General features: G+C 42.9%; 3 protein-coding genes across 7 annotated transcripts in view; 1 reads left to right on the top strand and 2 right to left on the bottom strand.

Annotated features, from left to right (window-relative positions):
• LOC128880968 (uncharacterized) overlaps window positions 1-27,795 on the top strand; it is a 105,458-nt gene that overhangs the window by 130 nt on the left and 77,533 nt on the right. The window contains exon 2 of one of the 2 annotated variants that reach the window (XM_054131584.1): window positions 17,844-17,945. The exons of the other annotated variant lie outside the window; for it this stretch is intronic. The gene's annotated coding sequence lies outside the window, so the exon portion shown is untranslated. The remainder of the gene's footprint in view (window positions 1-17,843; window positions 17,946-27,795) is intronic. 2 annotated transcript variants of the gene reach the window in all.
• On the bottom strand, window positions 304-2,564 carry LOC128880964 (uncharacterized). Its single transcript, XM_054131575.1, has 5 exons — window positions 1,869-2,564; window positions 1,587-1,792; window positions 918-1,522; window positions 752-857; window positions 304-586 (listed from the first exon to the last, which is right to left on the bottom strand). The coding sequence occupies exons 1-5, from the start codon at window positions 2,099-2,101 to the stop codon at window positions 411-413; spliced, it is 1,326 nt and encodes a 441-aa protein (XP_053987550.1). The 5' UTR covers window positions 2,102-2,564; the 3' UTR covers window positions 304-410.
• LOC128880963 (synaptic vesicle glycoprotein 2B-like) lies at window positions 2,853-14,975 on the bottom strand. 4 transcript variants are annotated; one of them, XM_054131574.1, is made up of 13 exons: window positions 14,720-14,975; window positions 12,693-12,899; window positions 12,146-12,208; window positions 11,599-11,760; window positions 9,817-9,979; window positions 9,617-9,738; window positions 8,599-8,837; window positions 7,015-7,184; window positions 6,163-6,337; window positions 5,551-5,668; window positions 4,842-5,001; window positions 4,526-4,653; window positions 2,858-4,171 (listed from the first exon to the last, which is right to left on the bottom strand). In XM_054131574.1, exons 2-13 carry the CDS (start codon window positions 12,733-12,735, stop codon window positions 4,095-4,097), a joined length of 1,620 nt encoding a protein of 539 aa, XP_053987549.1. In that variant the 5' UTR covers window positions 12,736-12,899; window positions 14,720-14,975; the 3' UTR covers window positions 2,858-4,094. The 4 variants fall into 4 exon arrangements, 3 of the variants coding, with proteins under 3 accessions (XP_053987549.1, XP_053987548.1, XP_053987547.1); XM_054131573.1 differs by lacking the exon at window positions 14,720-14,975 and adding an exon at window positions 14,348-14,649; XR_008457951.1 differs by lacking the exon at window positions 14,720-14,975 and having other exon boundaries at window positions 2,853-4,171; window positions 4,891-5,001; window positions 12,693-14,280.

The following is a 27,795-nucleotide window of genomic DNA, read 5'->3' as shown; positions in this document are numbered from 1 at the left end:
ATTTATAATTTCCATTTTGAATTTGTATGATTTGATATCAGAAAAATGTTCATAAATGGTGCGGCCGAATTCCTACTAGAGGAACAGAAATTCACACGACCGATTACGAATTTTCGTAGAATAAAAACTTAGCATCCATTTACGTTTTCCGTCATAAATGTTTCGCTATTTACTTATTGATAATTCAATATCATTTATTTCGTTTGAATGAGTATTCTATGATTATTTTCGACATTGATAATCTTGTACTCGAGTCTACATATAAGGGTAACATTGAATTATATTTCAAGACAAAGGTTTAGGGTAATTAAAAGATAATCCACTTTATTTGGCATGTGAATGTTCTACTTACATAAAATATAAAAAAAATACGATAATATCAATGTTAAAAGTACTTAAAAGGTATCTAATTAATTACTACAATTATTAATGGAAGTAGGTGTCTTGTCTGAATTAGATGAAGACACAAGACGAGGTTCTATTAATTGTGCAGAATTTAGTGTTATTGTATCATTTATTACACGTTCTTCGTCATCTTGTACAAGTGTAAACTTTCCAACTGGCACCTGTAGCTCGGATAAACCTTCTGCAAATAAATCGCGATGAGATTTAGATTTAGATTTCTTTAATTTATTTGTACACTAGGCCAAATTAATCTATTCGCTGCTTCAAGGGAAAGTCACTAGCACAAACCTCGAAGCACAGGAAAAATTAATGTGACCATTCGTACAAAACAATTAAAAATACATACGCAATACTTTGAAGGTATACATCAGTGTTGTTGGACAATAAGATATAACTTCCGCCACAATAAACTCTGATACTTGTGGCGTATAATCCACCCCAATTTTGAGCATCTAAAAATTAATTCCGTATAAAAATTAGTTTTGTCCACGAGTAAAAAAAAATGTGCTTACCTTAAAACCTACAAAGTCTTTAATTTGAGGTTTCGTTGTCATAACAGGGCATGCTGAGATATCTTTATTCGATAGTTCCTTTCCCTCTTGTAATTCTTTACTTAAAGATATACTTTCGTTTGTATTTTCGAACGACATATTGTGATTAGTCTCTTCATCGGACATATGTTCTACTTTGATCTCCTCCTTGACTTTCGTATTTGTAAAAGTAGCTGGTACAGAATTTTGACCCAGCGACAGTAAATTAGCAAGTTCATGAGGAGGTGATTCTTTATTTAGGTATTCATTCCTTGTTTCCCCCTGGATAACATCTTTTATCAAAACTTCCTCTGTATCCGCATTATCAAATCTTATATGCTTACTAGAAGAAATTATATAAGAATTTATTATTTTTGGCTTCTTTGGTTTGTTTTCTTCTTCTACAACTGGTTGCTTAACATATTTGGGCTTCTTCTGTCTTGTTCGTCTTCTTCTCTTTTTAGTCAACACACAATCTTCTGATATACTAACATCATTGATTAAAATTGAATCGTTAGTTTTTGAGTCAACCATACTGACCGTGTCATCTTCTGTCCTGCTACATGTCGTACTAGTTTCTAAAATATCTGAAAGGAAGAAAATTCAACATAAAATATCTTTTATTAAAACACAGACATGAAGTTCTCTCACCTCTTTGCGACCTATTTAAAATATCATTCGACAGATTCTCTTGTACTAGCATTGAATTTATCTTCTGTGGGGATAGGTTGGTTTGAGATTCCTTATGTTGAATAGAGTAATTATTTCTCTCTATTTTCATGACATTATTTTCACTTTCTGTTACCGTATGTGTAAATAAATCTGGTCCATTTTCTAATCCAGACCCTGGACAAACCCTGTAATATTTAAATGAAAGCAATACAGTGCATGCATATATATAATTTACATAGTATGACAAATGAAAATTCTTACGAAATCGTTTCGTTCTCCTTGAGAACACGAATGTCTTCGTTAGGTGGCAAATATTCGATCTCGTTTAACAACAAGTGGAATGATTCTTTCATATTGAACAGCTTTGTAATGTGCTCCATCAAGTGAGAGATTTGCAACATTTTTGCACCGTCGACAAATATCCAACAAAATCGACGAACATCATTATAAAATTTGCACAAATCGAGCTTTATGCGAAAATTCGACCGGCACATTTTTGCTTTTAGGGTTATGTTTTATTAGCGTTTACAGACGTAAAAGTTATACTCAATTGGTACAAAAATAAAGAAAAAAACAATCAAGTTATTGTGCGAATGGCGAGACAAACGTTAAGTTAAGTGAATCGTTTCATTCAGGAAACAAAGATACGATCCACGCTACCTTTAAATTGTGACTTTTTCCACAATCGTATGTAAACAAACGAAAAGTTGTTCTTACGTTGGTAAGGTAGTTAGCCAGTTTAGGACTAGTTACCATCTGTAGAGTTACAAGCGTATCGTGGTTTAGGAGTAGGATTTAGTCTGTGCCTTATCTGCAATGATACGTTATCTTAGTGTGCGATATTTAAATGTTATAAGTTTTTCATGTTATTTCTATATAATTGAGAATTCAGAGTTCTTAAAATGACTAAAGAATGTAGTTTACATGTTCGACAAGCAAACTGAATGGTCAGCATTTCTTCAGGGGTCAGTTTGTTTCGCAAGCAAAGCTGGTAGATGGCATTTCTCAATCGATAAACAGATCCCCGATATACTTACAATTGAGGAGCCAGAAAATAATATTGCTCGATATCATTGAAAATTGTTGCGAGAAACATAACGAAATAAATGGAAATAACTTGTATTGCCATTCTGTATATTTACGAACTTCCATTCAGCTCGCGAAAATGTAGATTCCATTGTTATTTAATTAAATTCACGTGGAATTTTACGATTGGATTGAATGTACCACGAACAATTATAATTAAATTAAATTCGTATATTTAATTAAATTTAGGTCAATCATAATTGCATTTATACGAGTTATAGTTAAATTAAATTTCTACAAATTGTTACAATTTAATACTCCATCTGTCGTTTGTCACAACGCGCCCCTTAACACATTGCGTACGGCGTTTTTTTTTTCTTGCGTACGTTCGGGTTGTTAAAGACGAGATATCTCGACTTCATCTCGTCACCCGTCCTCGATGTGTTAATTTTATCTGCTCGGATTATTTCGCGTAATCGTAGAACATCCTTCGGAGTGCTCTTGATCTCTCAATCTCGGTCCACGGGGACTGTGCATCAAGGGAATGCAAATGCATTTTTTTTTAATTCCGCGACCGTAATTGTAACCTTGCTGCGAATCGGACAACCTTAATACCGCGCTGAGTAGAGTTCAAAACGAGAGTTTAAAGGGATAAGCCGAGGTTTAGCGCGCTCGGAAAGCACTTCGCGATGACCGAATAAAAAGAGAAACTAACCCTGCTTTAATCGTCGCAGGTGCATATCGAACGTATTAAATTATTTATAGTCCAACTAAACCTGCCGCTACCGCGGTCCGTCGGCCACCGACGGCGTAGGGGTTGTTAAAAATATCTCTCGCGTTTCGATCTCTCTCTCTCTCTCTCTGTCTCTCTCTCTCTCTCTCTCTCTCTCGCTTCGCAATCGACATGACACGATGCATTATCTTTTCGCGTTGGCGCAAAATTAATCGAGCGTTGCTGAAAGTAACCTTCGATTCCGATACAGCGACTCACCTTGCGCAACCAGCTCCGCAGCGAGCAGCCACGGTTTGTTTATCGCGGTAACTGCGTTATTAACGTTCCGCAAACCGATACACGGCGTTAATTAAATTTTCTTTGACGCTCCTTTCGTATGCAGCACTCGTTAATGGTCCGAATGACCCGACGTTCCACGAACCTCGTAAAAAAACGACACACTCTCGAATTCTCGTTTCCTTCGAACAATAGAAACGGCAAGGGTGGAGCCTCGAAGCGCGGAAGAACAGCGTGCGTCGTTTCATAGTTACAAAAATATATATGTATATATTTCTAGTAAATTACGTAAAAATTGATTAAAATTGCCGCATCGACGAGAAACGGTAGCTCGCGAAGTAGCACGCTACCCTCCTGTCCGTGACAGGATTCAGGATGCGGTGAATGGAAAACTGCTGGCGCAGTTTGTAGGTTTCAACCGTGCGGTTTGTCTCGTCTTCCTCGTTGGCAGGTCACACGGTGGGCCGATCGAGGCTTTTCGGCGACGGCTTCACTGGTTCCAATGGAAGGAAGGACAGGCAGAAGCAGGCTAAATAAACGACGATAAAGATTGAATGATTTCGAGAACGCAAAGCAGTCGATAGTTCGAATTGAAGTATGTTGCGGTCTGCAGGAAAATAGGGGGAGTTTAAGACATTGTTTTTTTGTTTTCAAAATTACTCACAAAATACAGGCCCACAAAGTCAATAGTTTCGATGAATTTTCACGAGTGGCGCCGACTTCGAGGGTCTGTATTGTTTAAATAACTCGAACCACAACCAAACGATGGCTTAAAGTCCGCCTATTTTCGCATGGACTGCAATATAATTTAATTGAAACGAAACCCCTGCTATCGAAACATCATTTTGGTTCGAACGAGCCCTAATAGGACTTTGTGACTTACCGAACATCAGGCAACCGAGGCCAATGAACCCGTAGAGGCTGTCCAAGTTTAACAGCGCGGAAAAAATGAGATTTCCCAGTATGGCTCCTAGGTTCCCGAAGGTTGTCAGGACGTTAAGGCTGGTGGATCTGAATTCGAAGATGCGCGCAGTTAAGGCGAGTCGCGATAGGGAAATCTCCCGCGATCGACGCGTAACGACGCATCGTGGATAGGAATTAGAAAGGGTATTTCGTTCGCGGGAGGCGAAATGGTTGGAGGACCAAGACGGTAGAAAGCGACGGGGCCAGCAGGTCCGTGTCGCGAAGGGAGGAATTACCTTAACAGGGTAGGAATTACATCGGCGTTCACGGCGTTGACGACATTACCCGTTACTCTCGTCGTGACGATAATGGCGATGCACAATAGCAGCATGTAGAGAGGAGCCTGTCCCCAGTTCGATCCGAAACTGCCTACGACCGATATCAGGAAACCGGCGACTGCAACGGTAGGTAAACGTTAGCGTGCTTCCTTTTCGAAAAAAGGAACGGACTCTCTCGCGTGATCGATGTTATCGCGTCGAATATCAGTCGGGAGAGGAACTGTTTGAATAATTCAATGCTCGAATATTTTATGGAACGCGACGAATTAACTTTGAATATTTTAGTATATATTAATATTCGAATTAACACGTATCCATATATGTGTTTCCATCATTTGAATAATTTGGGCGCTGGCAGCAATCATTTTCCCGATGAACCGACTATTGAACGCAATGCGTGTCTGTAAATACGAAAAAGTTTCGTTTTGTTATTTTCTATAAGGTGATATCTTTTTTTTAAGTTCACACCTCTACGCCTCTTAGAATTTCCAGAAAACATCGTCTCGCAGTCAAAGGGTTGATACGCAGAATATTCGCAGAATATAGTGTTCTCCAAATATTCGAGTCATCGAAGCATTCGAATAATCTTTTCTCTGGAAACGTCGAACGCGAGAAGTCCGTTTCCAAGAGAAGATGTCAAGTCATCGAAGAAATCGGAGCTCCTTACGCAACAATATTTTTTTTCTAAACTTGGTAGTGGCTATTATCCCCGCGAGGAATGCTACAGTGACTGCGGACGTCGCGATCATGGCAGACTTCTGATACACCGACGCGTTGATTGTCCACTGAAAAAAAGAGCGATTGCAATTGATTCGCGTCGTTAATTAACGATCTTTAAGTAAATATGCTTCCGCGAAATGGAATATTCCATATATGGCCCTTGGCTTGACTTGGATGAAATTTGTATAGGCAAGAGGCAGTGACCAAACAGTCACGAATGTATGAAGAATGATTCACTCATAGGAAAACTGAAAGGTGTTCTAGATTTTTTAGCGGCGGTACACGTTGACTTTTTAACAGATCTAATTCTTTGTTTGGCCATTACTTTCTCGATTTCTTTGGTTGATTTTTCTGTTCTCTCGATACCTAAATTTAACCTCGGTTCTTCTGCTTGCTAGCTTCTAGTATACGGTTTACGTAAGATAATTCTTTTCCATTAGCTAGGTGAATCAATTAGAAAGAAAATTAATTACGGCCGCTGCTCGAGTAACAATAATAATGTGCTTGTGATGCGCGTCCTGGCATTATGCTAAGGACGCGATGGCTGCGAACTCCTCACCGTCATGCAAATGTCGTCGAAATCCGGGCAGCTCAAGTAATCTCTTGCTGGCACGGTTCTCCGTCGATCCAGCATCTCGCTCATGGTTGGCGGTCGGTCCTCTGTCCACCTCTCGGCGTCGAAATTGCTCAAAATCATGAACATATGCGGCACCCACAGCCTCATCGTATTGAACCTATGCGCACGAATCGTCCAAGAACACGTGATCTATGATCGAGCAGGGAACGATAACAAAACCCACTCCCGTAGCTTTCAAACGTGGCGTGATATATTATCGATATCTTATGAACATACGAAACTTCGCCGGTTGTATAATGTGTTATATAGTATGTATAAATAATCACACTCGTCGAAGATACGTGCGAGTAAAATAGTTCTTCATAATCCTATAGCGCGGTTAATGCTTACGCGAGCTGCGGATTCTTCGTTTTTTTCCTTGCCCATTTTAAGATATATTATTTGCTCGTGTTCTCGTCATCTGTATCTTTCCCAATAATTACAACTTCGCTATTATCCACAATTTCAATTAGAAGTAGACTATATTCCGCGAAATTGATTACTTAGAATCACAGAATGCGAGGTACGAATTATACATAGAAAAAGAACTTATCGCATCTTTCTTCTACAGAATCCAATGTACGCTATAATTTGTTCCCGCTGTAATTTCGATAGTCTCAAAGTTTATCGAGATACAGGTGAAAGATCTTCATCTGTTTACGCGAAGCGTAAGAAAGAACCTTCCCGTTCCGGCGCATAAGAAAGAATCCGGGGACTTTTTATATGTTCATAAGCGGAGTGAATTATTTAGGATTGAAAGAAGCGCGAAATGGGTCGAGTCGACGGGTAACTTACGCCAGCATGCTGCCAAATTGGAGGAAACCGAGGAGAGAAACGGTGCGCAGATACGGCCCGGAGAATACCTGTTTGGTGTTGTACAAGGCGAGCCGTATTTTTTCGGAATTCTCCTTGAATAAGGACCGCCGCGATAGCTGCGCGTCCTGCCGCGCGAGGAGCTTTTTTATCTGCAATGAAAACACCGGGAACAATGGCCGAGCGATGCTGCCTAGGATCCCCCGTGTGAATTATACGTTCGACTCTGCACGGCCGGTATCTCGAAACGTTCTATTCCCCGAAAAATACTATTCGCGCCACCGTTTGTCCCCTTCGTTGCTCGTTACATTCCGTCCCGTTGCCGCACGTCGAGCAAACTCTTTTCGCCTGACGGGAGTTCTCCGCGGATCTGGCGCCCGTAAATAAAACGCGTCGTTCGTTTCGCCGACGGCGGAGCGTGTATCTCGCGCTCGTTCGTTTCGCGAAACGGGCAGAAACCGCGGAAATTTGCGAGACTCGAGAACCCATCGGAACCGTGTACGCGTGTTAATTAATCGAGGGCTTAACGTGTTCGAAGCTTTCACGACCCAGATTCTTCATGGTTGACGATAGATAAGACTTCCAAGTGTAACCTGTGCCCTTTGGATAAAATTTAGCTCAGACATTTAGCTAGCATTGCGGGTAGATTCTTTAGGGGTCAAATAGGGGATCGATATCAGGGAGTCACTCGACCTCTGAAAAAGCTGTAATCCTGACTTAGTATCAACCAGAATAGCAATCCTCTATCTCAAACGAGTGACGAAAATAGAGGCATAGCTTCCTTTCAAATGACGCATTGATATTAATCATTTACCCCTTGAAAAAGCTTACATTCGGAAATCTCAGTTACCATCGCGCTACTTTTGGATAGCCAATCGTTCAATAATACATCTTATCACTCGAAGACCTCTATAAATAATTTATCGCTGACATTGACTTTTTCCACAGAAAGCATGTGGAAATATTTGTGCTGTTCATTGCACAAATCGATTGACTCCATAAAAGAAAGAGTTGAGAAATGCGATGAAATAATGTACATTCTTTTTTAAAACTCCCTTTACAATATAAATTCAAATAAGTATTGAAAATTGTTCTTTCTTTTTCAAGAAAATTATTATAAATATAGAAAGTCATGACTATACCAAGCGCTTTGACACTTAAATTTAAGATTTGTCAAAAAGTGGAGTTAATCGATTCGTGCAGTGAACGGCTCGTTTGGATCTATCATTTTTCTGACTCGCAAACAGAGGTGCAAGCTTCGCGAACATCGTAAAGGCAACATATAGAGGCTAGTCCATAAATAAAATGTCGAATTCGTAGGAGAAACCGGCATTGAGTAGGCAGTCTGAATTGGATTTGTGCCGACTGCGAAGCATTATGGTATCGCGTGTGGTATCTCAGGGCCGAGGAATTAATTTCGTGCGTAAGTTTTGGACTCGCCTCTCGTCCCTGGCCGTCAAACTTCGCCCAGACGAGGACGGGTTCGCCGTTTAGCGAACGTAGGGAAGTTTGATCCCGAGACAGAGTCGACTGATTCGTTTTGATGGATCGATCCATCGCTCTTACCGGAAACGTATCGGCAGGCATCCACCTGTTGACGGCGTACGTCGTCCGCAGCAAATTCAAAGCGTCCTCGGTCCTGCCGATTTCCAGTAAGTATTTGGGAGTTTGAGGCAGGGTGCTGGCCGTCAGGAGACCGATCAGTGGAACTGTCGTGCAAATCAGCAGGTAGATTCGCCAGGTGTTGTATCGTCGATCGAATATCTCGACCTCCCAGGTCAGAGGCAAGACCAGGAATGCAATGACTGCGAAGAAATGTTCTTAAGGAAGGGGTATACGCAGTTGTCGTAACCAAAATTCAAGATATTTTAGATTTAAGTATTGGAGTTAATATATACATTTTGTTGTCGAGATATATTTAACCCTTTGCACTCGGGCGTCCCCTGTGAGGAGACATCGTAAGTCTAACAAATTTTATTAGTGACGCCACTACAAACTTAAAGGATTTATGATGTCAACCCTTCAAGAAAGCTATAGGAATTTATAATCAACTCTAATAATACTAAAAAAAGACACGTTTCCAAAGTTAGACTATTTTATGTAATTCGATTCCTGTTCACACGTTATGCAACGTGATAGCGCAGAGTCTAACGGGTTGAAAATTGATTAACTTGGGAACGCATCATCTTAAACACCAAACAAATTATTCTGTTGAAATACGTCGGTATCTTCCGGATGAACGAATAAACTTCATTTTTTGAAGCAAGTTTTTACCGAAAAAGTTTCTTCGTCCATTCAGTAGATGTTGACATCTAACAAAGTAGTTTAGTATTCTTCAAATGAAACGTCCACAAGTTGTACGCACAGAAAAAAAGAGATTACTGGAAATTTGTTGTATCTTGTCCATTTTTAAATATATCTCAATAATACGTTTTATATATTAAGTTCAATACTTATACCGTAAAGTTACGCTTATTAAATCTGGAAAGTATTCTTGAATTTTGCCCATGACATCTACAAGTACCCCCTTAAAAGGTCTTCGAATCTCGAACGAAACGTTCGACGAGGACGACAGGAAGCTTACCCGCTGGGACAATGATCCCCACGTTCACGAGGAGTCCTGCCCACCTGGTGAAGCCCGCTTTGTACTCCGCCGAGTGAAATTCTGACAAGTACCCCAACACTATCGAAAACGGCCCTCCGACGCTGGAAATTGTTCACGTGGCTCGTGATTTGAACGCGTCGCTGAATCGAGGAAGCAAACGATCGACTGGCAATACTCACAGAACACCGCTCAGGAACTTGATCGCTAGAAACGCATAGTACGAATCGACCACGGTGCTGACTATATTCAGGACAGTGTCCAGCAGGAGTCCCGCGACGAATAGATTCCTGGCCCCGACGTATGGCGTCACGTGGTCCCACATAAAACTGGTCAGCGTTATGCCTGCACAAGTTCGAATCGCGGGGATACATGCGAAGAGTCAACATTCGTTGTACAGGCGATTGTTCGTGTAAAAGTAAACCGAAAACGTGGAATGAAATACAGGGTGTCCCAGTTTTTCCGAAGAAACTTTGCCAGCCTGTTCTACGTGCAGAAGTAAGAAAAAAATGTTACATGAACACATGCTCTTATAAAGTATTAGGTTGATGCATATGAAATATCGTTTTTCATTTAATTATCGTGATTCATTTTACTCAATTCTGTCATTAATTGAATGTAATCATATTAAAGGGGAAGAAATATACCGTAAGACATACATATTAAAATGCTAAAGATGCTTAGAATAGAAACATTAAAACTTCATTATCAACAATCATGAATACTAAGAATATTTACGTTATTTTTTTATACAATTGTAAATTTTGGAAAGCGACCTTGGAAGTTGCTGAAAACATAACAGTAGCATTTGGAGAAAATTACGTGAATGTTAGAACAATTCAACGTTGGTTTGCAATGTTCAAGACTGATGATTTTTCATTAGTAAATTAATTTTTTTATCATCATTTTCTACCCTTCGAGTGTAGAATAAATACAGAATATCATTGCATTGAAATAAAAGCATGCATTGAAAATTAATAAAAAAAAAAACAACTATGTGGAATCTATTTTGATTAAATATACAATGTTTTGAAAATATTTAGTATGGTTAAAGTTTCATTTGCATATACGACATTCTATATACACCAACCTAATAATAATACAAAATGATAATGAACCGACATTTCGTCGACACAGCGTACTAACGTATTATGAATGTTCCTATTTCTGTTTACATAATCTCTTATGTTTACTTCTGAATCCTGTCTTCGTAATAATGGATGTCACTTAGAAATGTTAACACGTTAATAAAACGTTAATAAAAAATGTCGATATCAGCTACTTCAACAAGTAAATATAAGAGTTTATGTAAACACAAATAGAGATATTCATAATACGTTCGTACGCTGTGTCGATGAAATGCCAGTTCATTATCATTTTGTATTGTTAGCTATGACTCCTTAATAAAACATTTAAGAGCATATGTTCATGTAACATTTTTTGCATCACGCTGGCAAAGTTCGGCTGAAAAATACTAGAACACCCTGTGTGTATGTATCGATATGCGTGAAGTGGTTTGCGTGGGATTAAGTGCGATTTTTATTAACGCGTTGGTTCGTTACTCGTTGCTCCTACTGGTATTGATATCAGTCAATAGCCGATATTTGCTTATTTTATCTTAGAACTTATCTTAGAACCAATGGTAGAAGATTATATTAACGCAAATGGAAAAAACTGGCGATCGTGCCAGTTTTCCTGTATTGGTTCAGAAGGTTTCATGTTTACTCGCTAATTTGTAATCAATATTAGGAACTCTAACACCTGAGAATAGCAGAGAGTTTAACCCTCTCACGGGCACGAGTAGAGATGTTTTATTGAATAATAATTTGGCTAAGTCCTATTCGAAGAATTTTATTTCACGTTTCCGATTTATTTTTACGCGAAGGATCACCCTTTGTACCAAGAATTTTGGGTCCCCCTGTATTTCGACTAGAAAAACAGCAGAACTCCGTGGTATACTCTACCTATGTAGGGAAACGCCAAGAGGACACCTTTACGGAAGAACGTGAGTTGCAGGTCGCACTCCGCGGAAGCCAAAATAAAGGCGGTTGTGGTCGTGTCGAACAATCCTGTCCACGCCGCAGGCAACGCAGCTATCAATAGCAGGACGTTGAACGTTCCGTAGCCTGCGAACGACGAACACGCGAATACATCGAAAACACCCTCTCGATAAGAGCTCGCTGTCGGTGGAAGCGATACGAGACGAACTCCTTCAAAAATCTAAATTCGCAAACGAAATGACCTCTGTTTTTATCTTTTGGACCATTTCGATCGATCGGATCCTCTTCTCCACGCTCTCCCGCCGAAATTTTGAATTCTGAATCATCGCCGACGCTTGCGTTTAGCCCCGTTTCCTTCAATCTATTTTCGTTTCATCGCTAACAACTGGTCGCCGTTTTCTAGTCTGCTCGAGCGTCGGCCGTCTATACCCTCGTAATCGGTAAAATTGCCCGTTTCCACGACAAATTCGCGTCGCGTCTTCCACCGACTGTGCGCGAACGTGTTGCTAACCTGTCGCCGATATCGCCTTCTCGAGGTCCGCTGCTCCATCGACGTCGACGTCGTCGCATCTCGCTGAAAATTACGTCAGACTTGACGCGAAACCGTACGCAAACGAACCACTCACGTGATCGAACGCAGCGTTGCGCAACGTTTGCGGTTTTTATAATGACAATTCATAAGAAGAACCCTTTAGACGCGCTGGGAACAAATGAAGTCGATAAAAAAACCTAGCGATAATCGTTAACTCAAAGTCCAAAACAGCGGTCGAACGACGTCGAGATTCACGGCGACGAATCGCTGGACGGATGGATGGAATCGTCGATACGGTAGACAACCAACCGTACGATAAACGCAATTAAATTTACTGCACAACGTCGCGTCGCCATTCGAGACACCCGTCCACCTATGCGTTCTATATAAAGCACGTTATGCCAGTCTTTTATCGCGAGCGAATAATTTCAATCGTCCCGTGAGTACCCGCGCACGTGACGCAACCGCGTTTCAGCTTCTATACAAACAAAACGTAGTCATGCTAACAGTCTGGAGAGATTCTCACCGCTTATGGTCGTGATTTTTCCATTGGTCCTTCCGTCAGTCATCGCTCCAGCGAGGAATTGGTCGATCGGTCGGTTCCTCTTCCGACCCTGGACGTTTCCGAGCCGGCCGCAGGATTATCTCACCTTCGTTTCGTTTTTGTGACACGAAGCAAATCCGAGACCGCGAACCCGATGCCGCGCGTTTGTCAACGTCCTCCCCCGTTAAGCTGGAAAGCGTTCGAGCAAAAATCGGTTGACGAACGCAGCGAGAAAATCCACGCCGATTCGATCCGCGCGACTACTGCGGACCGAGCGCTGCGTGCACTGGCGAGCTTCCCATTCGCGACTGGTGCGACTTGCCAATAAAAACGGGTCAAACGATTCAATTGTTGTGGTCCGCTGTTTCGGTCAGCGGGTTCAACACGATCTCATGGTAGACGGTTACCCGATATCGACCACTTGCGACGTCTTTGATCGGGCACGCGGGTCAAAATTGCTGGAATTAATCGTTCTACTGGAAGCTCGGTGCTCGCTGACTTCGACCACTCTCCGTCCGACGAGCAGGATCGGTACCGTTGCTGCCAATCGCGACGGTTCAGCAGCTTTGGTGATCCGCTCTTCGCCGATCGAACATATGGTACTTTTAATCGAACCGTTTGATCGGCTTAGTTCGCGGGATAATCTGCTGTACGAGACGGAGGATATATAGGACAGGCTTCCCGATTCACACTTTAACCACCGCCTATTTAGAAAGAGTCTACACCTTAGAATAGACACAGGGTGGGCCAAACAGGTGTGAGGAATCGTAACTCCGTCATCAGTGTCTTTATGATAAATAGTTCGAAGAGTGCTGCATTTGTAGTACCATATTTTTTTGTACAAGTGCAATGGTGCATGTGCATTCGATAGTATTATTCTTTGGAATGGAAATGCATATATTGCATACAGGAGATATTAATCTGGCGTGAATATTAATCTAGACTGAAAGTCGACTTCTGCACACTGTTACTAGGTATACTGGTATGTTTGTTTTCGAGAGTAGACAACCAACAACACAGCTAATAAATTGTGGAAGGTAACGATGGAATTAGAAAATCTATAAATGGGCTTCTGGTAGGTAAATTACTAAAGAGTAAAATGTAAAATGATTTTGTGTCTATACTTCGTCCCGTTGCCAGCGACTTCAACGGTTGACCGACAATTGGCACGGCGCATCGAGGATACTCTGCACCAATTTTCCGGATTTTCTTAACGTTACTTCAGAAAAGTTGTACCTAGGAACAAAGTCTCTCGTGTATCATCTATTAAAATACTGTTTACGTTCAGCATCCATCGTACAAGAGTACATGCGTTTACGATTGTTAGTTGCACGTAATGTATTCAAATTCCTACTTCCGTTTTATACAAAAAAGACGCCGATCTCAAAAAAAAGTCAACAGTTCCAAGTCGGTAGTCGAGATAGTACGACTCGCTTCTGTATTATCGTATAAATTTTCCTATGAATTAAGCCGATCACGCACCGATCAAACACACCGTAATACTGCGTTCTGATTGCGGCAAGATTGAATCCATTAAGAAACCCAGCATCGAGCGAAGAAAGAAGATTAAGTTCTAAAAGCGGAGATATAAGTACTCGGTACAATGACACGACACCATAAACTTTCTTTAATCTAACCTTGGATATCAATGTTGCTTGAAAATTTCGAAATCCAGGAAAAGCATCGGCGAGCGACACTAATTCCGGTGCAAACTCAAACACCCGACGAATGCGCCCGCGAGATATTTTCTCGCGATAAGATAACCCGACGCGCTTCTAACGTTTCTCCGTTATTGTGGGTGGCAGTTATTTGCATCTACGTCAGACGAATCGAAATCCTCGGTTTCCCGCAATCGTCGTACCGAGCGATGGAACGCACGCGGCCGCGATTACGCCAACGCGCCGTCGTCCTCCGCAAAGAACCGCGGAAAGAGAACTAAGTCGCGCTACGCGGTATCGCTGATCGAGTATGTCCTATCGATCAGTAGAGGAGGAGAAGTTTGCTCTTACCTTGCTCGAAAACTAGTTCGATCGTCGGTATTCTTATCGCGATTACCATTACAAATGAAGACGCGTGCGCGGCATCGCGAGCTGTAAGCGGAGATCCGCTCCGCGATTTCCGAACTTTGTCGAGGAACTATCTCGTCGGAGTTGTTTGCGCAGCTGCGTCCCGGGTCCCTCTGATCGAAGCTTTTCGAGATTGTGTCTGATGAGACGCGACTGCATGTCACGATTCGTCACATGAAAAAAATACCCCACGCTCCCGTTTACGATTTTCACGAGACTGCTCGCGCCGCACCTTGATTCGTCGCTCGTTAGCGAGTACACCCGCCGCGGGAGACCGGTTGTCCTAGGTGCACATTGGCGGGAAAACGGTCGTGACCGTGAGCGGTGCACTCGCTTGCGCCGCGGAATTCTTTTCGGTGTACGTTCTCTCTCGCGAACACCCATTCCACTCGAGACAAAAAATACGATAAAATGTTAGGTGTATGGAAACATTTCCTCGAATGCTAATGCAATCAAAGTGAAGGGTTTGTAGTAGATCTCCGTGTTAATTAGAGTAGCGTAATTCAACGATTGCGTGAATGGGAGAAGATTAACATCTTTATCGCCACGTCACCCACGTGTGGGTGACAGAGCTTTTTATTGTGGAATTAAATAACATTATTTCGAAGGTAAATGGTAATGAAAATAAATCTTTCGTAACGTTATCGTAATAAGTACTACGATAAACGTTTCATTACGTACGTTTCAATTGTCTGAAAACGAAATTGTATTCTCACAAAAACGTTCACATATGTTAACGTGGCAATCATCGTGTTAATAAGGAGGGAAAATAGAGTGCACGCTCAACATTTGTGCTTCGCTGCTAAGTCGATGTAGATGTAAGTCTTCCAGGTTTGTAATTGAGATCAGAAATGAGGCATTGATTTATTTCGACTGCCATCATATACGACTGTCCCGTTCTGTGCAACATAAACATTGTGGCAAATGATCTGTAAATACTGGAGAAGTTTGAAACTTCATCGCTGATTTCATCATCTCGGAAAATAAGGAGGTATCTACCTCTTATCAAAATGGTAGGAAAAAGTGATAGGAAATAGAAGAAAATATTTCCATGAAAACATATTACACACTTCGTGCACTAATAATAAAGAAATCTCGTACAAAAACGATGGAAACTTTTGCATACTCCCAAATAAAGATCGATCGATGGATTTCCCTCTAGCGCGATGGTCCTCGACTACGTAGAACCGCGAGAACCGAAGCGAAAACATCGTGCTCATACGTGAAAAATGAAAAGAAAATTAAAACAAATATAGCAGGTGCATCGATCGACTCCGAGAGAGTTGCTCCTTTGACAATTATCTCGAACCGCGTCAGCGCGAAATGCGACTGCGTTCGTACTGGTACACTTCCGAGCTATCGAAATCTCGTGACACACGACACGATTGTAACTCGTGATCGCTCCTGATTCTACGCCGCGAACTTGTCGCGTGATCACGGCTGGTGTTGTTCGTACATAAGAATACGATTTCTTAATTTCGTCATCGCGATTGTTCAACGTCGACACGGCTTGCCGAGCGATTTCGATCGTTTTACTCTCGCGATTATCGCGACACGTGTCGGTTAATTCCTGGAAGATGCACGCTGGATTTCACTGTAAACGGAAACAAGGATCGATCGGTGGTAAAGTCGCGGGGAGCCGATGGGACGGATGAAGACGCGTTTGTATGCTCGAACGAGCTATTCGGGACAACTTCGCCGATCTATGCAAATATTCAAGCCGCGAGGTTCCGGTGTCGCGTCAAAAGCTAATGACACAAAGATAATCCCTTCGCGTCGCTCCCTTGATCCACGTCTGTTCGCCGACACGGTGAATCTGGAAGGGTTGGTTTACGTCGACCGCAGTGTCGAGGACCGTTCGCTTCGGAGGAATCGCGCGTTTCATCCGTCTGGCTCGAAATTGGTTATTTTTATTCGTTTCGATAAACAGGAGCGATCTATTAATAGATCGATTAATTTCCATCGTCTCCATGGACTCTATTTCTCTTTCCTCGACTTCACGCTATAATAGTCCTTCGCTTCAAGACTGAATTTTTTCCCCTTCGACAAGGCGCCTCTCTATTTCTCTATTTTTTCGAAACTATACCGTCTGGTCGTCCGTCGTGTTTTTCTTAATGTATATTTCGTTCCGTAATGGAACTTATAATTGGCTTACTTTTCATTGCATCCTCGTGACAATCTTATCAACGAGTTATCGTACCTGGATTTTTGTTTGTTTGTAGAATTCTTGAGAATTCTACGAGTACGCGTGCCTTCGAGTAAATTCGCGTTTCAGCCAGCTCTCTCGACGTCTTTCCATTGCACGATACACATAACTGAACGTTTAAATATCGTGGTATGGCGACTCTGCCTGTTAACCGAGGCGAAGCAGTAAGCAAATGGATACAGCATGTTGGACGAACATATATTTCCTACGATGTAAACGCATGGCTCGTCTCATACTGTCCTAAATGGTTAGGACCATTTGCCAGTGTAAAATGTAAAAGAGATTTACCTCTTGGCAATTTTTGCTACCAAAGTATCGACTTTTGCGAGTATCTTACGCTCCGAAAAAACCCGGAACTCGAAAAATTACGGAAGTTATGAATTTACTTTAAAAAGTGTGCTAGGCCAACGAGCGTACGTGGTGCGCTACGTGTACCAGCTAGTCGACGAAGCTTTAATGACGTTTTTCTCTCTACATTTTTGAGCAGCGTTGCCAGCAAAACTCGGTAAATAATTATCCCTGCACTTCAAACTTTGGCTCGAATATTACAGATAATATCGTTAACTGAGGGACAAAACGTCAACTTCGATACCTCTTTCACGCGCGTAAAAAATGGATAAGTTTTTCACGTCGAAGCGAAACTAACGTTTCAAACTAGATCCGAAACTACAAATTTTCAATTATTCCTAATATATCCACACTGTTCTACAAAATGGGTGAGCTAATTTCAACGCGATATTTTCAGAGAGTAAATTTTTAAAGCTGCCTATTACGAATTTACAGCGAGAGATGGTTACGTTACTTTGTTTATGTACCGAAACAAAATATTGTTAAAACATGAGAGCAAAATTTAATTTTCAGGTACAGCTTCTTCGATGTAAGACACTAAAGCAGCCCCTACATTTCCGAACCGTTGCACCGATGCGTAAACTGTGGACCTTTATGCAAATTCGTATTGTTGCAGTAAGTTTTATCATATTTTCAGTATCTATTGTGTTGTCTGGAGAGTCCATATCGATTTTTGTTAGGTGGTACAGGTCTGAATAGTTGAAAACAAATAACGTGTATACATCCCTTAAACAATGGAAAGGTCGTGGAACAAAATGGCACCTATGTAATTCAATAAATACAGCCAGTCCCATAAGTATTCGTACCCTCTATGTCTATTAAAAAAATTTGTCCAAATTAAGCGATAGTTTTGATGTTTCCAAATCAATCATTATAGATATGTATTTATAATGAAAAATTTGGTTGGAAACATCACACCTGTCATTTAATTTAGACAAATTTTTGCAATGAACACAAAGAGTACGAATACTTATGGGACTGACTGTATATGTATATCGAAATTCAAATATGCCTTAGAATTTTTCTTAAAAATTGTCCTTTCCGGACAGCCCAATATTTTTAATATGTATATTTTAAACTACGTCTTATCAGTCTTCTAACCGGTGTGACATGTTTCGTTTTGCTGACGTTTCATACATATTTGCATTTATGCGTATCCCTATTTATGCGTACATAGATACGCGCTATCTGTGTAACCCCTTACAGCTGGGTACAAAGTGACCCGACGCCTGTCTACGTGGGGTTAAGCGTCGGCGAACAGCGTAGTTGCGGTTCGTCGCGTCCAAAGATTGATTTTATTTCCACCTCGGGAAGGGAACGAGTTTCCGCAGAGTGGAAAAATCGTCGGTGTTCGCGCGAAGGATCGGTCGAGGTTCGTTCGTAGCAAATTCTTTGCAGTAGCTCGGTTCAAAGTTATCTTCGCTCTCCCGCGCTCGCTTCCTGGAATTCTTTAGTTCGTTTGACTCGACTCGCGAGAGCCTCAATCCGGTGAAAATATCGGGGAGAAGCGTCGGGTTCCGCCTTGCGAAAGATTCGGCCAAGCGAAAGATATTCGAGGTAAACAATTTCTTTTCCCCGGGTCGATTCGTAAGAAACTGTTGTCGAAGGTCTGTTCCGCGGTGCGTTGCACTCGGCTTCGAGGTCGACGCGTTCGTCTCGCTCTTGTCCCATTTTTTTCCATCGCAGTTTCGGTCGCTAAAGCGTCGCCTCGAAATTTGAAAGTTCGATAGCCGACCAATTCGTCGAATTCGGTGTTTCGCTGCCGCGTCTGTAAACGTCCAACTCCGCATCGAGGTGGATGCGATAGGGCCGAGAAACGGAAGCGGAGAAATAAGAAAGTTTAATTCACGAGAAGGGGGGTCTCTTCCAGTTGCTGTTTCAGGGAGCCCCGAGGTTCGAGTTTCGAGATTCTGTTTCCTACTCGCGGTCGGACTGCAGTCTATAGGTTTCCACGGGCTCTTCGTTCGTTCCTTCGTTTTTCCGCCTAGTTTTCCAGTAAAAGCTTCGCCGCGCTTGATCCTCCAAGATGAACCGTGCCCGAGAAAAAAAGCCGAGGGGGTGGAGAAGTATTCAGGAATATTTCAGAGACGAGACTACAATGAAAAGCGTGGAAAGAAAGAGCCGACGCTTTTCCGAGCTTTTCCGACGCTTTGTTTTTCGCCGGAAGCGTTAATTAAATTACTTCGAGGCAGAGGGGAATGCGAGGGGAGGGGGGGGAGGGGAGAGAAAAAGAGTTTAAAACTCTTCCTCGTCCCGTTCGCGCGAAGATTTCGTGGCGGACTTTTTCAGACGAATGCGCGCTTTTCCGAAACGCGAGGTGCAACGAGACGATGCACATTTCCTGTCGCGCGGACGACATGAACGGTAAACTCGTCACGTTCGATAAATTATGAAACATGTCGCGCGTTCTTCCGCGAAGATCGTTCGGGACTCGTTGGACGTGGACGTGGTCTTCGAACGCGCTTCCGAGTCGTTTGCATATTTCAAGAACCGTCGCCTGTCGTCCCCTCACCGAGTTCCTCTTCTGTGCGCGTTATCAGCGAATCGATGGAGTCCCCGAATCTTTCGCATCTTATATCTCAAGCCACGGCTTCCGCTCGTTTTGAAAGTATACCAGTATTGCATCTGATCTCGACGACGTAGATAAACAACAGGAATAACTATGACTCTCTTAGTCACGTCAGTTATTTAAAATACTCGGGAATAAATGTCCTTATTATCCAAGACGCTAGAGTTAAACGGGAAACTCGGGTACCTGCTTCGATGAATCGAGCAACAAAAAGAGGTCTAGTTGTTACGATATCGAAACAGCATCAGACCTTTAAAATTCTATATGCCTCGTTACTTCTTCCGCATCTTGAATATGCTTCTCAGATTTGGAATCCACTACAAATTTCATCCGTCTCTTACAAGATTGGTAAACCTATGGATATAGCATGTCACAACTATGACAACATCCTGTGTACTATGCAAATGCTCACTCTTAAGCAGCGCCGAACTGTAGCCCACATCGTGCTCGTCTTTATAATTATTAACCGAAAAATTGAATGTCGTACGACACTGGATTTATTGAAATTTAATATTCCAAGAAGGCTCCTTAGAAACAATATATTTTCTATAGTGATCTATACCGTACCTCTATAGGTAAGCAAAACTGCATTACGAGAATATGTGCGACGGTCAACAACCTTAATACGTCTGTCAATCTTTTCCACGAATCCTTCATACTTTCGAACGGCGTTTTCGTTCGCGAACGCATTCTTCCTTCTCCGTGACGGAAATCGGATCCAAGTTTCTTTGGTTGTTCGATAAGCCGTCGCTCGGACGTCTCCGTTCGTTCCTGTGAAATTCACACGGTCACGTGTACGAGAGCGCGTAAGATTGCCTTTTCGGTCGGCTCGTCGACCCGTTTCTTCTGACAGCCGGTAAAAGCTCTTTCGTGATCTAGCACTCCCCCGAGAACGACGTTCGCGCCGTTTCCAACTGGCCCGAGGCCATACCGACGGGCGGCTAATGCCTCCCCTAAAGCGGAAGAAACCACCTCTCCGGCGTCCTTACGCCTACAAATTTATCTTCAGCTCGAGGCTTCGTTAACGCGTCCTTTGGGTGGCGCCAACGCGTGACGAACCTTAACGAGATGGAACGCAATTATAGGCGCCTCTGACGTCGAACCCTCTCGCGCCCCAAACCAGTTTCCATCGCTCTCCACGCAGCTTCCCGCGTGGATCTCTGCTTCCCGAACTTTATTCGAGAAATTCGACGGTGCGGTGTTTATTTATTTATTTTGATAATTAACGGCGCAGAACCCAATTTTCTACGTGACCTAGTTGCAACCCTGTGACGCTAATTGTAGAGATAAAGGAATGATTTGAAAATGTAATTTGTGAGGACACTTTGTACTTAGAGAAAATATCACGAAGCCTGTAAGCTCGACTCTTTTTATCAGTTTTCATTTCGCATGTATCCAGTATGATCTCCACTAAGTTTTCTGATAAGACATCAACGTACAAGTCGAAGCGTCGATACAATTCTTCTTCTATAATTGTTCTGAAAATCTTAATAATACTGTTTTTCCCAATGCATCGTTGATATAGAAAGATTATCGTTCTTCCAAGTTCGTTATTTAATCTATATATTTACTTTTTGTAACTCTAATATGTTCGTTATCGACTTTGTATTTGTACTTTTATAACTGTGAGTAACGGTCTTGAGCTTATACGTCGTATCTCTAAACAACTCGATCTTGTATTACTCAGTCTTATCGTGTTTTTTTTTAGATTAACGTGCTATTTGCCGAAGAAAAAGATTCTACGAACTGGAGTCGAAAGATTTTTAATCTGTGCTTCCGTTGATTGTTTGTTTCCTATCGTTACCCAGTAAATCCTCAGTTATCCGAATTAATCGGAGACACGAGGGTCTCGATTGGGACATTTCTTTATAACAGAATATTTTTCACGTAAATATCGATATTAAAAATCACATGTCTGCATCACACGTGCAATTTGTCAATTGCTTAAAATTCAAATGTCCATAAAAATGTTCGTGTAATGTACAGTCTAACAGAGGTAATTACGTAACAGACAATAGGGAATTAGAATAATAAGGATTCGAATAATCCAAGTTCTATTGTGCTCTATCTTCACCGTTCGCGTACAATGTATTCAACGATAGTCCGACGTTGTTTGGATTTCGAGAATCGCAACGGTTCACGGTTTGCTCCGCAACGCACGCAAATGGCACTTAACCGAAGAGCAAGGAGTTTCGCTGAGAAAGAGGAACGAGTTAACTGGGAAGAAAGTTGAGGGGTGCTCTCGCTCGTATCTCCTTTCGCAAGGTGCACCCGTCGTGGACACCTCGGGCAAGAAAAGGAGGTCACGCCATCCTGTTCCAGAAAATCATTATCGCGGCTCCGAAAGAGACGCGAAAGCAGATTCGATTTGGCGTTGTTCCTATCATTTCGTTTCTTTCGTGGATTCGATTTCGCATCCAGACGCCTCGATAGCTTTCGCTGCCCTGTTTCCGCTCTGTCCACGAAAGGAATTTCTTTTTTCCTCGGAGGAGCCCCGTCGAGTGCCCCGATGATTCGAGTGCCAATTCCAGCTTCGACTAACGAGGCCGCGTTTATTAAAATAATTGCGCACCGCGTCCCGTCCTTTCGTCATTAAACAAGGGAAAATACTCGACCGGACGAATTGCTTTTCGCGTCCTCCTTGAAAGGAGTTAGGTTAGGTCTCTTAGCGACGACTTCGTTTTTAAAGACGATGAAAATGTCTTCGAGTGGACCGAGTCCAGAGAAAACTGACAGATATTTATAATTACCGTTCGACGACTCGATAGATACACGTGTTTTTTGCATTATCCCGTATTCCATACTACGTAACTCGTGGTTTCTATAGGATTGAGGTTCAGTCCACGTAAATAAATAAATTTCGAATCTATACATGAGATCTGAGATTTAATTAATGTTAGCACACGAACTGTCGTCGATGCCAGGAGACCGCTTGTTTATCGATATACCTGCGTATGAACTGTCCGTACCGAGGTCAGAGTCATGTGCAAGTAATCAGGAAGCAACCGACAGTTAGAGTTAACATTTGGTGCCGTTAGCAACAAAAAAATATACTCTCGTCGCTCTGTTTAATTTTTTAACCTTTGGCCATCCTTGCCTCCTCGAATACTGTCACTTACATTAAAAAATGAAAATCGGTCAAGGAAAAAAATAAATCGCGATACTTCAAAGGGTTCGTGGGTCGTCTAAACTGTGTAGCAGAATCGATGGAAGAGAGAAACGCTCGGGAGATGGTCCCTCGCGTTTTGTTTTCTTGGCCGGTCTGGAAGTTACCTGGCCATCGACTGCGGCGTAAAAAGGAACAACGCGATTTCCTGGGGATCGGGGTTTGGCAGCACGCTATCGCTGCAACGGGCAAACGTACGAGCGGAAACCGCAGGAAGGCAGTTTTTCTTGTCGAAAGAGACTCGGTTGTGCGATGGTTAACGACGGGCGAGAGAGTACTCGTATCGGCTTGCGCGCGGCGCCTCGGCGTGCCTTTTCCGCGGCTGGCACGTCCCGTCCTATTTCTCGTACGGTGGCGGAACGAGTCGCGAAGAGCAGAAAGAGGAGGAGCGAGGAATACTAAATTTTCTATCTTTGCCCGGTCGAAAAACGTCTCCGTGGTTCGTGGGAGACGGTTTCACCGCGGTGAGTTTATCGAGACGATGCAGTCTCTAGGCGCGGATCAATAATTCCGTCGAAGCGCGCGGATGCCTCGACTGCTGGGAAAATAAAACAGGATCGAGGCGGTATGCGCGGCCAAGGAAGTAGGTCGACGAGTCGCGGGAACACCGTTGTTCGTCGCCGAGGAGACGGGGGCGCGATACCCTTTCTGTTCGAGGTTTCCTCCCAGAACCAGGATTCGAGAGAAGTTCTCGAGCGCTCGTTCCTAATTACGTGTAATTTTCAGAGAACTCGTTCAAACTTGCCGGTTCGAAGTTACGTTTTCGAATTGCCACGGGAACGATTCGGCAGGATTCGTCGATTAACACTTTCGCTACCGCAACCCGACGGAAACCACTCATGCGATGCGGGTCGCTGGTATCGCGCCCCCAAACAACATAATTACGCCGCGTTCTTAACCACCTCAGACCTGCTTCTACATTCTAATAGGGACGAACTTTGGTATCATCTCTTACCGCGAAACAATTAGTTGTTTAACACTTAGGTCGTCCGCAAACGAAGCTACTCTAAATCTAATCTCACTTTACACTTTACAAGTTCGCAGCCATTAGCTCGATATTATTCGCGACGAAGGATTGTTCGTCACGAATAATACCGATTACCAGGTCTCACCACGTGGAGGTTGCTGCGACTGGAGACCCGGAGATAGAAGGAATCAAAGTTCCTTCGATCTCCCTCTACATAGAGTATACATACGTAGATGCATACTCTACATAGAGTCGACGAGCTTAATACTAAGTACGAAACGATGAAAATCAAAGGAAAACAAAATTCCTTTCGATTTCCAAAGTCTATGTCTGACTCTGCCAAACAATTATTCGAACTAAGAGGGTGAAGTTAAATTGAGATCGCGACGCGACGCGACCATGAAACTGGACTTACTGAGTCAGTCCCGTTTCCTCTTGTTGCATCTGGTCTCGAGAGGAAGACGACCGACGCCTCCGAACCAGTCCTCCACACCCTGCAACCATCTGGGAGCCACGATAGGACCCGACTTGCATCCGTCTCACTGCGCTTTGGACTTACTGCACTGCGCCGGGAGCCTGGACTACACCAGACGGGATACAGGGAGTAGAGAACCGATCCGGAGGAGCCGATTGTCGTCCTCTCGAATACAGATCCACCAGGAGGACGGCGACCGACCTTTCTGTCCAGTTACACAGTTGGTCACTTCACTTATCACATGAAGTAATAGTGACCGAAGTGCTGAACGAAGTTGCAAGTCCAATATGGACTTACGAACAAGCAAAAAAGAATTAAAGAAATTATTAATAATTGTTTGGTAGAGGACAGACACTCGTACACGCATGCCTTAAAACTAACCAAACCAAACTAAGCTACCCACAACCAATACCAAACTACGATAACTAAGGGAAAATAGGAGGGACGCGAGACGCGGACGCGCGATCGCGAGATCCATACCGACCGAAGGATCATCGAAGAATGAGATCTCGCATCTCGCATACCTGTGTCGATCGAGGGTCGGGGCTCGCTTGTGCCTCTCGAAGTAGAGAAGGGGAAGGGTAAATAACAACCCCGTGACGCTCACTTTGAAGGCTAGTTGAATCCATCGAGAAAATAATTCGTGAAACATTAATATCACAGCAAAATCGTATTTCCCATCATTGTTTAAATAATAAGTGTTGTTAATACGATTACTCGCGATTACTTGTTTAAATTTTATTCTCAACTTTTCATGTTCGCAAATATTACTTTCTCGAAAAACATGGGTATAATAATCTGAAACTTTAAAATGCATTAAATATGTACATCCCCGGATGAATTGAATATTTACAATGTATATAGTAACATTCAGTCTTCGATTAAATATTAATAAGAATCACGGTTCAGAATTATTCAGAAACACGGTTACATTAATTATTAACAATATTTAAGCAGTAACCGAGAATATGACGTTGCGATAATATCACACCGCGCGGACAGCGATAGATGCTAAAAATGTTAAAAATCATTTATTGCCGATATACTCCCTTCGCAGTCAAAGTGTTAATTTGAATGTTTATTTATATTCGCACTATTCAAAATGGCTAAAAGTATACATTCCAAAGAAAGTAAAGTATTATTATTATTTATCGTTATAAGAAGTCTCAAAATATAGTATAGCACAGCTCGATCGTGTATTGCGGCTAGGTGTTCGCGATGTATCATGGTCGAACTCGTCCTTAGCAGTGATAGGATTAAGGCAGCCCCTGTTCTCCCAGGGAGAACGGAAGAGCACGCTCGTTTCAGCGAATGGTTCGCTCACGTTTCCGGGAATAAAGAGGAACGATGGGGAAACGCGAATAGGCGGTTTGGGTTGTGAATCGATCGACGTCTCGAGTACCTCGGTAAACAGTTCCATCCTCGGGGCGGATATCGAGTATTTTCACGGATTTATCGGCGAGTCGCGAATACCGACGGGCGTGGATCGATAACGGGACGTTAGATTTCCGACTGAATTCCGCTCGCTTTTCGTTTGATTCGAGTTGGAAATTATCGAGCAATTACCGATAATTAGTTTGCTCCTCTCGAAACGTCGTCGGGCGCGAGCCTGGAGCTCGTCGCGTTTCGGTTCGAATTCTCGCGACGAGCGCGGCTCGCAATAAAGCGCCGAGGAGGATGGTACAGGGCGCAGCAGGGAGCCAAGTGGCCGACAGCCCTCCTGCATAGTCGAGGAGAAGCAGGCAATTTGAATAAACAGCGCGCGTCGCGACGAATCCATTAGACGACGACGCTCGGCGGAGGGTTGTCGCCGGTGCGGTCCAAGCACCCGTCGAAAAGAATAGAATCCGTTGGCCGAGGACCTCGTTTATCCGATGGATCGTGGACGTCCAAAACCCTAACGCGTACATCATGAATGCGAGATATCTTGTACGAATTAGCGTAGGAGAATGGCAGCACGAATAAATCGACGTATCGATTATCGATGAAAGGAACTGCGACAACCTTACGAGTTTCTAATTCTTCGAAACTTAACCCTCTCAGACCTGAATTATTTTTTATTCTCGTACTAATATAATTTAATTTTTAGGGTTAATTTGGACTAAAATTAGTATGGACAACAAAAATCCTAATAGTGTAGCTTTTGAAGAAATCTGGTCTTCGCCCTAAACGATAGTGACGGTTTTGTGTCCTCAATTGTGGACGCCAGGTTTGAAAGAGTTAACGAACGTTGTTTTGTCAATAATTTAGATGATGAAGCTACCCAAAAATTAACTACTTTTCAACCTCATCTTCTTTTGTAGCTTGAATTCGCGATCAGGGCCACTATTGTTATCCTCTTGGAAGATCGTAAATAATAAATTATATAAATCATTTATTCGTACAATTCACTACCGCGATCTAGTAAGTACTAAGGCTAAAAGCCCTAAATTGCGGGACCCCAAGATTTATTTAACTCACGAGCATGGTCTGTCCTGATTTGCGGTCTGTCACGCGAAACGCTCCCGCGCGAAGAGATACAGCGCGAATGAATTGAGTTCTAAACTACAGCCGTGGCTGGTTTTACCATGACACTATGAATGGTGCGGCGGACGTGTACAATCCGCTTGAATGCGGTCGTCTAGCAAGCTTCGTAATAGCGTCCAACCACGACAAACCCTCCTCGTGCATCGGATTAAAAACAGTACACTTTCAAACTCCGCCGTGTCTCGCAACGCACTATCGTTTCAACGCGAACTCCGCTCGTCGGTTCAAGTTGTTTCTCTCGAAAGGACGGAGAAACCGAGGACGATGTTCCCGTCCTTTGGACAGAAAGATTGCCAGCCAAAGAGTCGCATCGTTTCGCGGCAGAACACGGTCGTGGCGCCGCGAGAAAGATGAAAGGAGAGGGTGAGAGGCGTTTATAGGGTGGATGTACGCTGAGGAATCGGAACAGCAGGGGAAAACCGAGAGAGAGACCAAACTGTCGGCAAACTGTATTTACCGTTGTGTTGTTTGCAAGGCGCGGGTCTACATTGTGCGTTCTCCAGCTAACTTTCTTAACGATCTCGTGGTTCTGCTCGTGTTTTCCTTAAATACGAGGAAACTCGGAGATAAGCCGAAACCAGTTAAACCGTCGCGTTTCCTTTCCCCGTTGTTCCTGCCAGCAGTCGTTTAATCCTTCCGAGAGGGTCGAGGCTACCCACTCGTTTCGCGGAACGTCGGCGCCGGAAGGACGAACGAGCCGAGGAAAGAACAGAAACTGGAATGACGAAAGTATTGCGAAGAACCGAGACGGACGGACTGGAG

Source organism: Hylaeus volcanicus, chromosome 8 (assembly GCF_026283585.1).
Source record: "Hylaeus volcanicus isolate JK05 chromosome 8, UHH_iyHylVolc1.0_haploid, whole genome shotgun sequence".
Classification (NCBI taxonomy): domain Eukaryota; kingdom Metazoa; phylum Arthropoda; class Insecta; order Hymenoptera; family Colletidae; genus Hylaeus; species Hylaeus volcanicus.
The sequence above is the reverse complement of the archived record's forward strand: the minus strand, read 5'-3'. Positions and strand labels throughout refer to the sequence as shown.

What these genes read in the sequence shown, in the direction of transcription:
- LOC128880964 (XM_054131575.1), bottom strand. Translation starts at nt 2,101, where the DNA reads ATGTGCCGGTCGAATTTTCGCATAAAGCTCGATTTGTGCAAATTTTAT. An exon ending in AAGGAGAACGAAACGATTTC is followed by an intron (nt 1,793 to 1,868) that starts GTAAGAATTTTC and finishes TAAATATTACAG; the next exon opens with GGTTTGTCCAGGGTCTGGAT. An exon ending in GTATACCTTCAAAGTATTGC is followed by an intron (nt 587 to 751) that starts GTATGTATTTTT and finishes ATTTATTTGCAG; the next exon opens with AAGGTTTATCCGAGCTACAG.
- LOC128880963 (XM_054131574.1), bottom strand. Translation starts at nt 12,735, where the DNA reads ATGACTGACGGAAGGACCAATGGAAAAATCACGACCATAAGCG. An exon ending in AAGTTCCTGAGCGGTGTTCT is followed by an intron (nt 9,739 to 9,816) that starts GTGAGTATTGCC and finishes AACAATTTCCAG; the next exon opens with CGTCGGAGGGCCGTTTTCGA. An exon ending in CAATTTGGCAGCATGCTGGC is followed by an intron (nt 6,338 to 7,014) that starts GTAAGTTACCCG and finishes TCGTGCGCATAG; the next exon opens with GTTCAATACGATGAGGCTGT.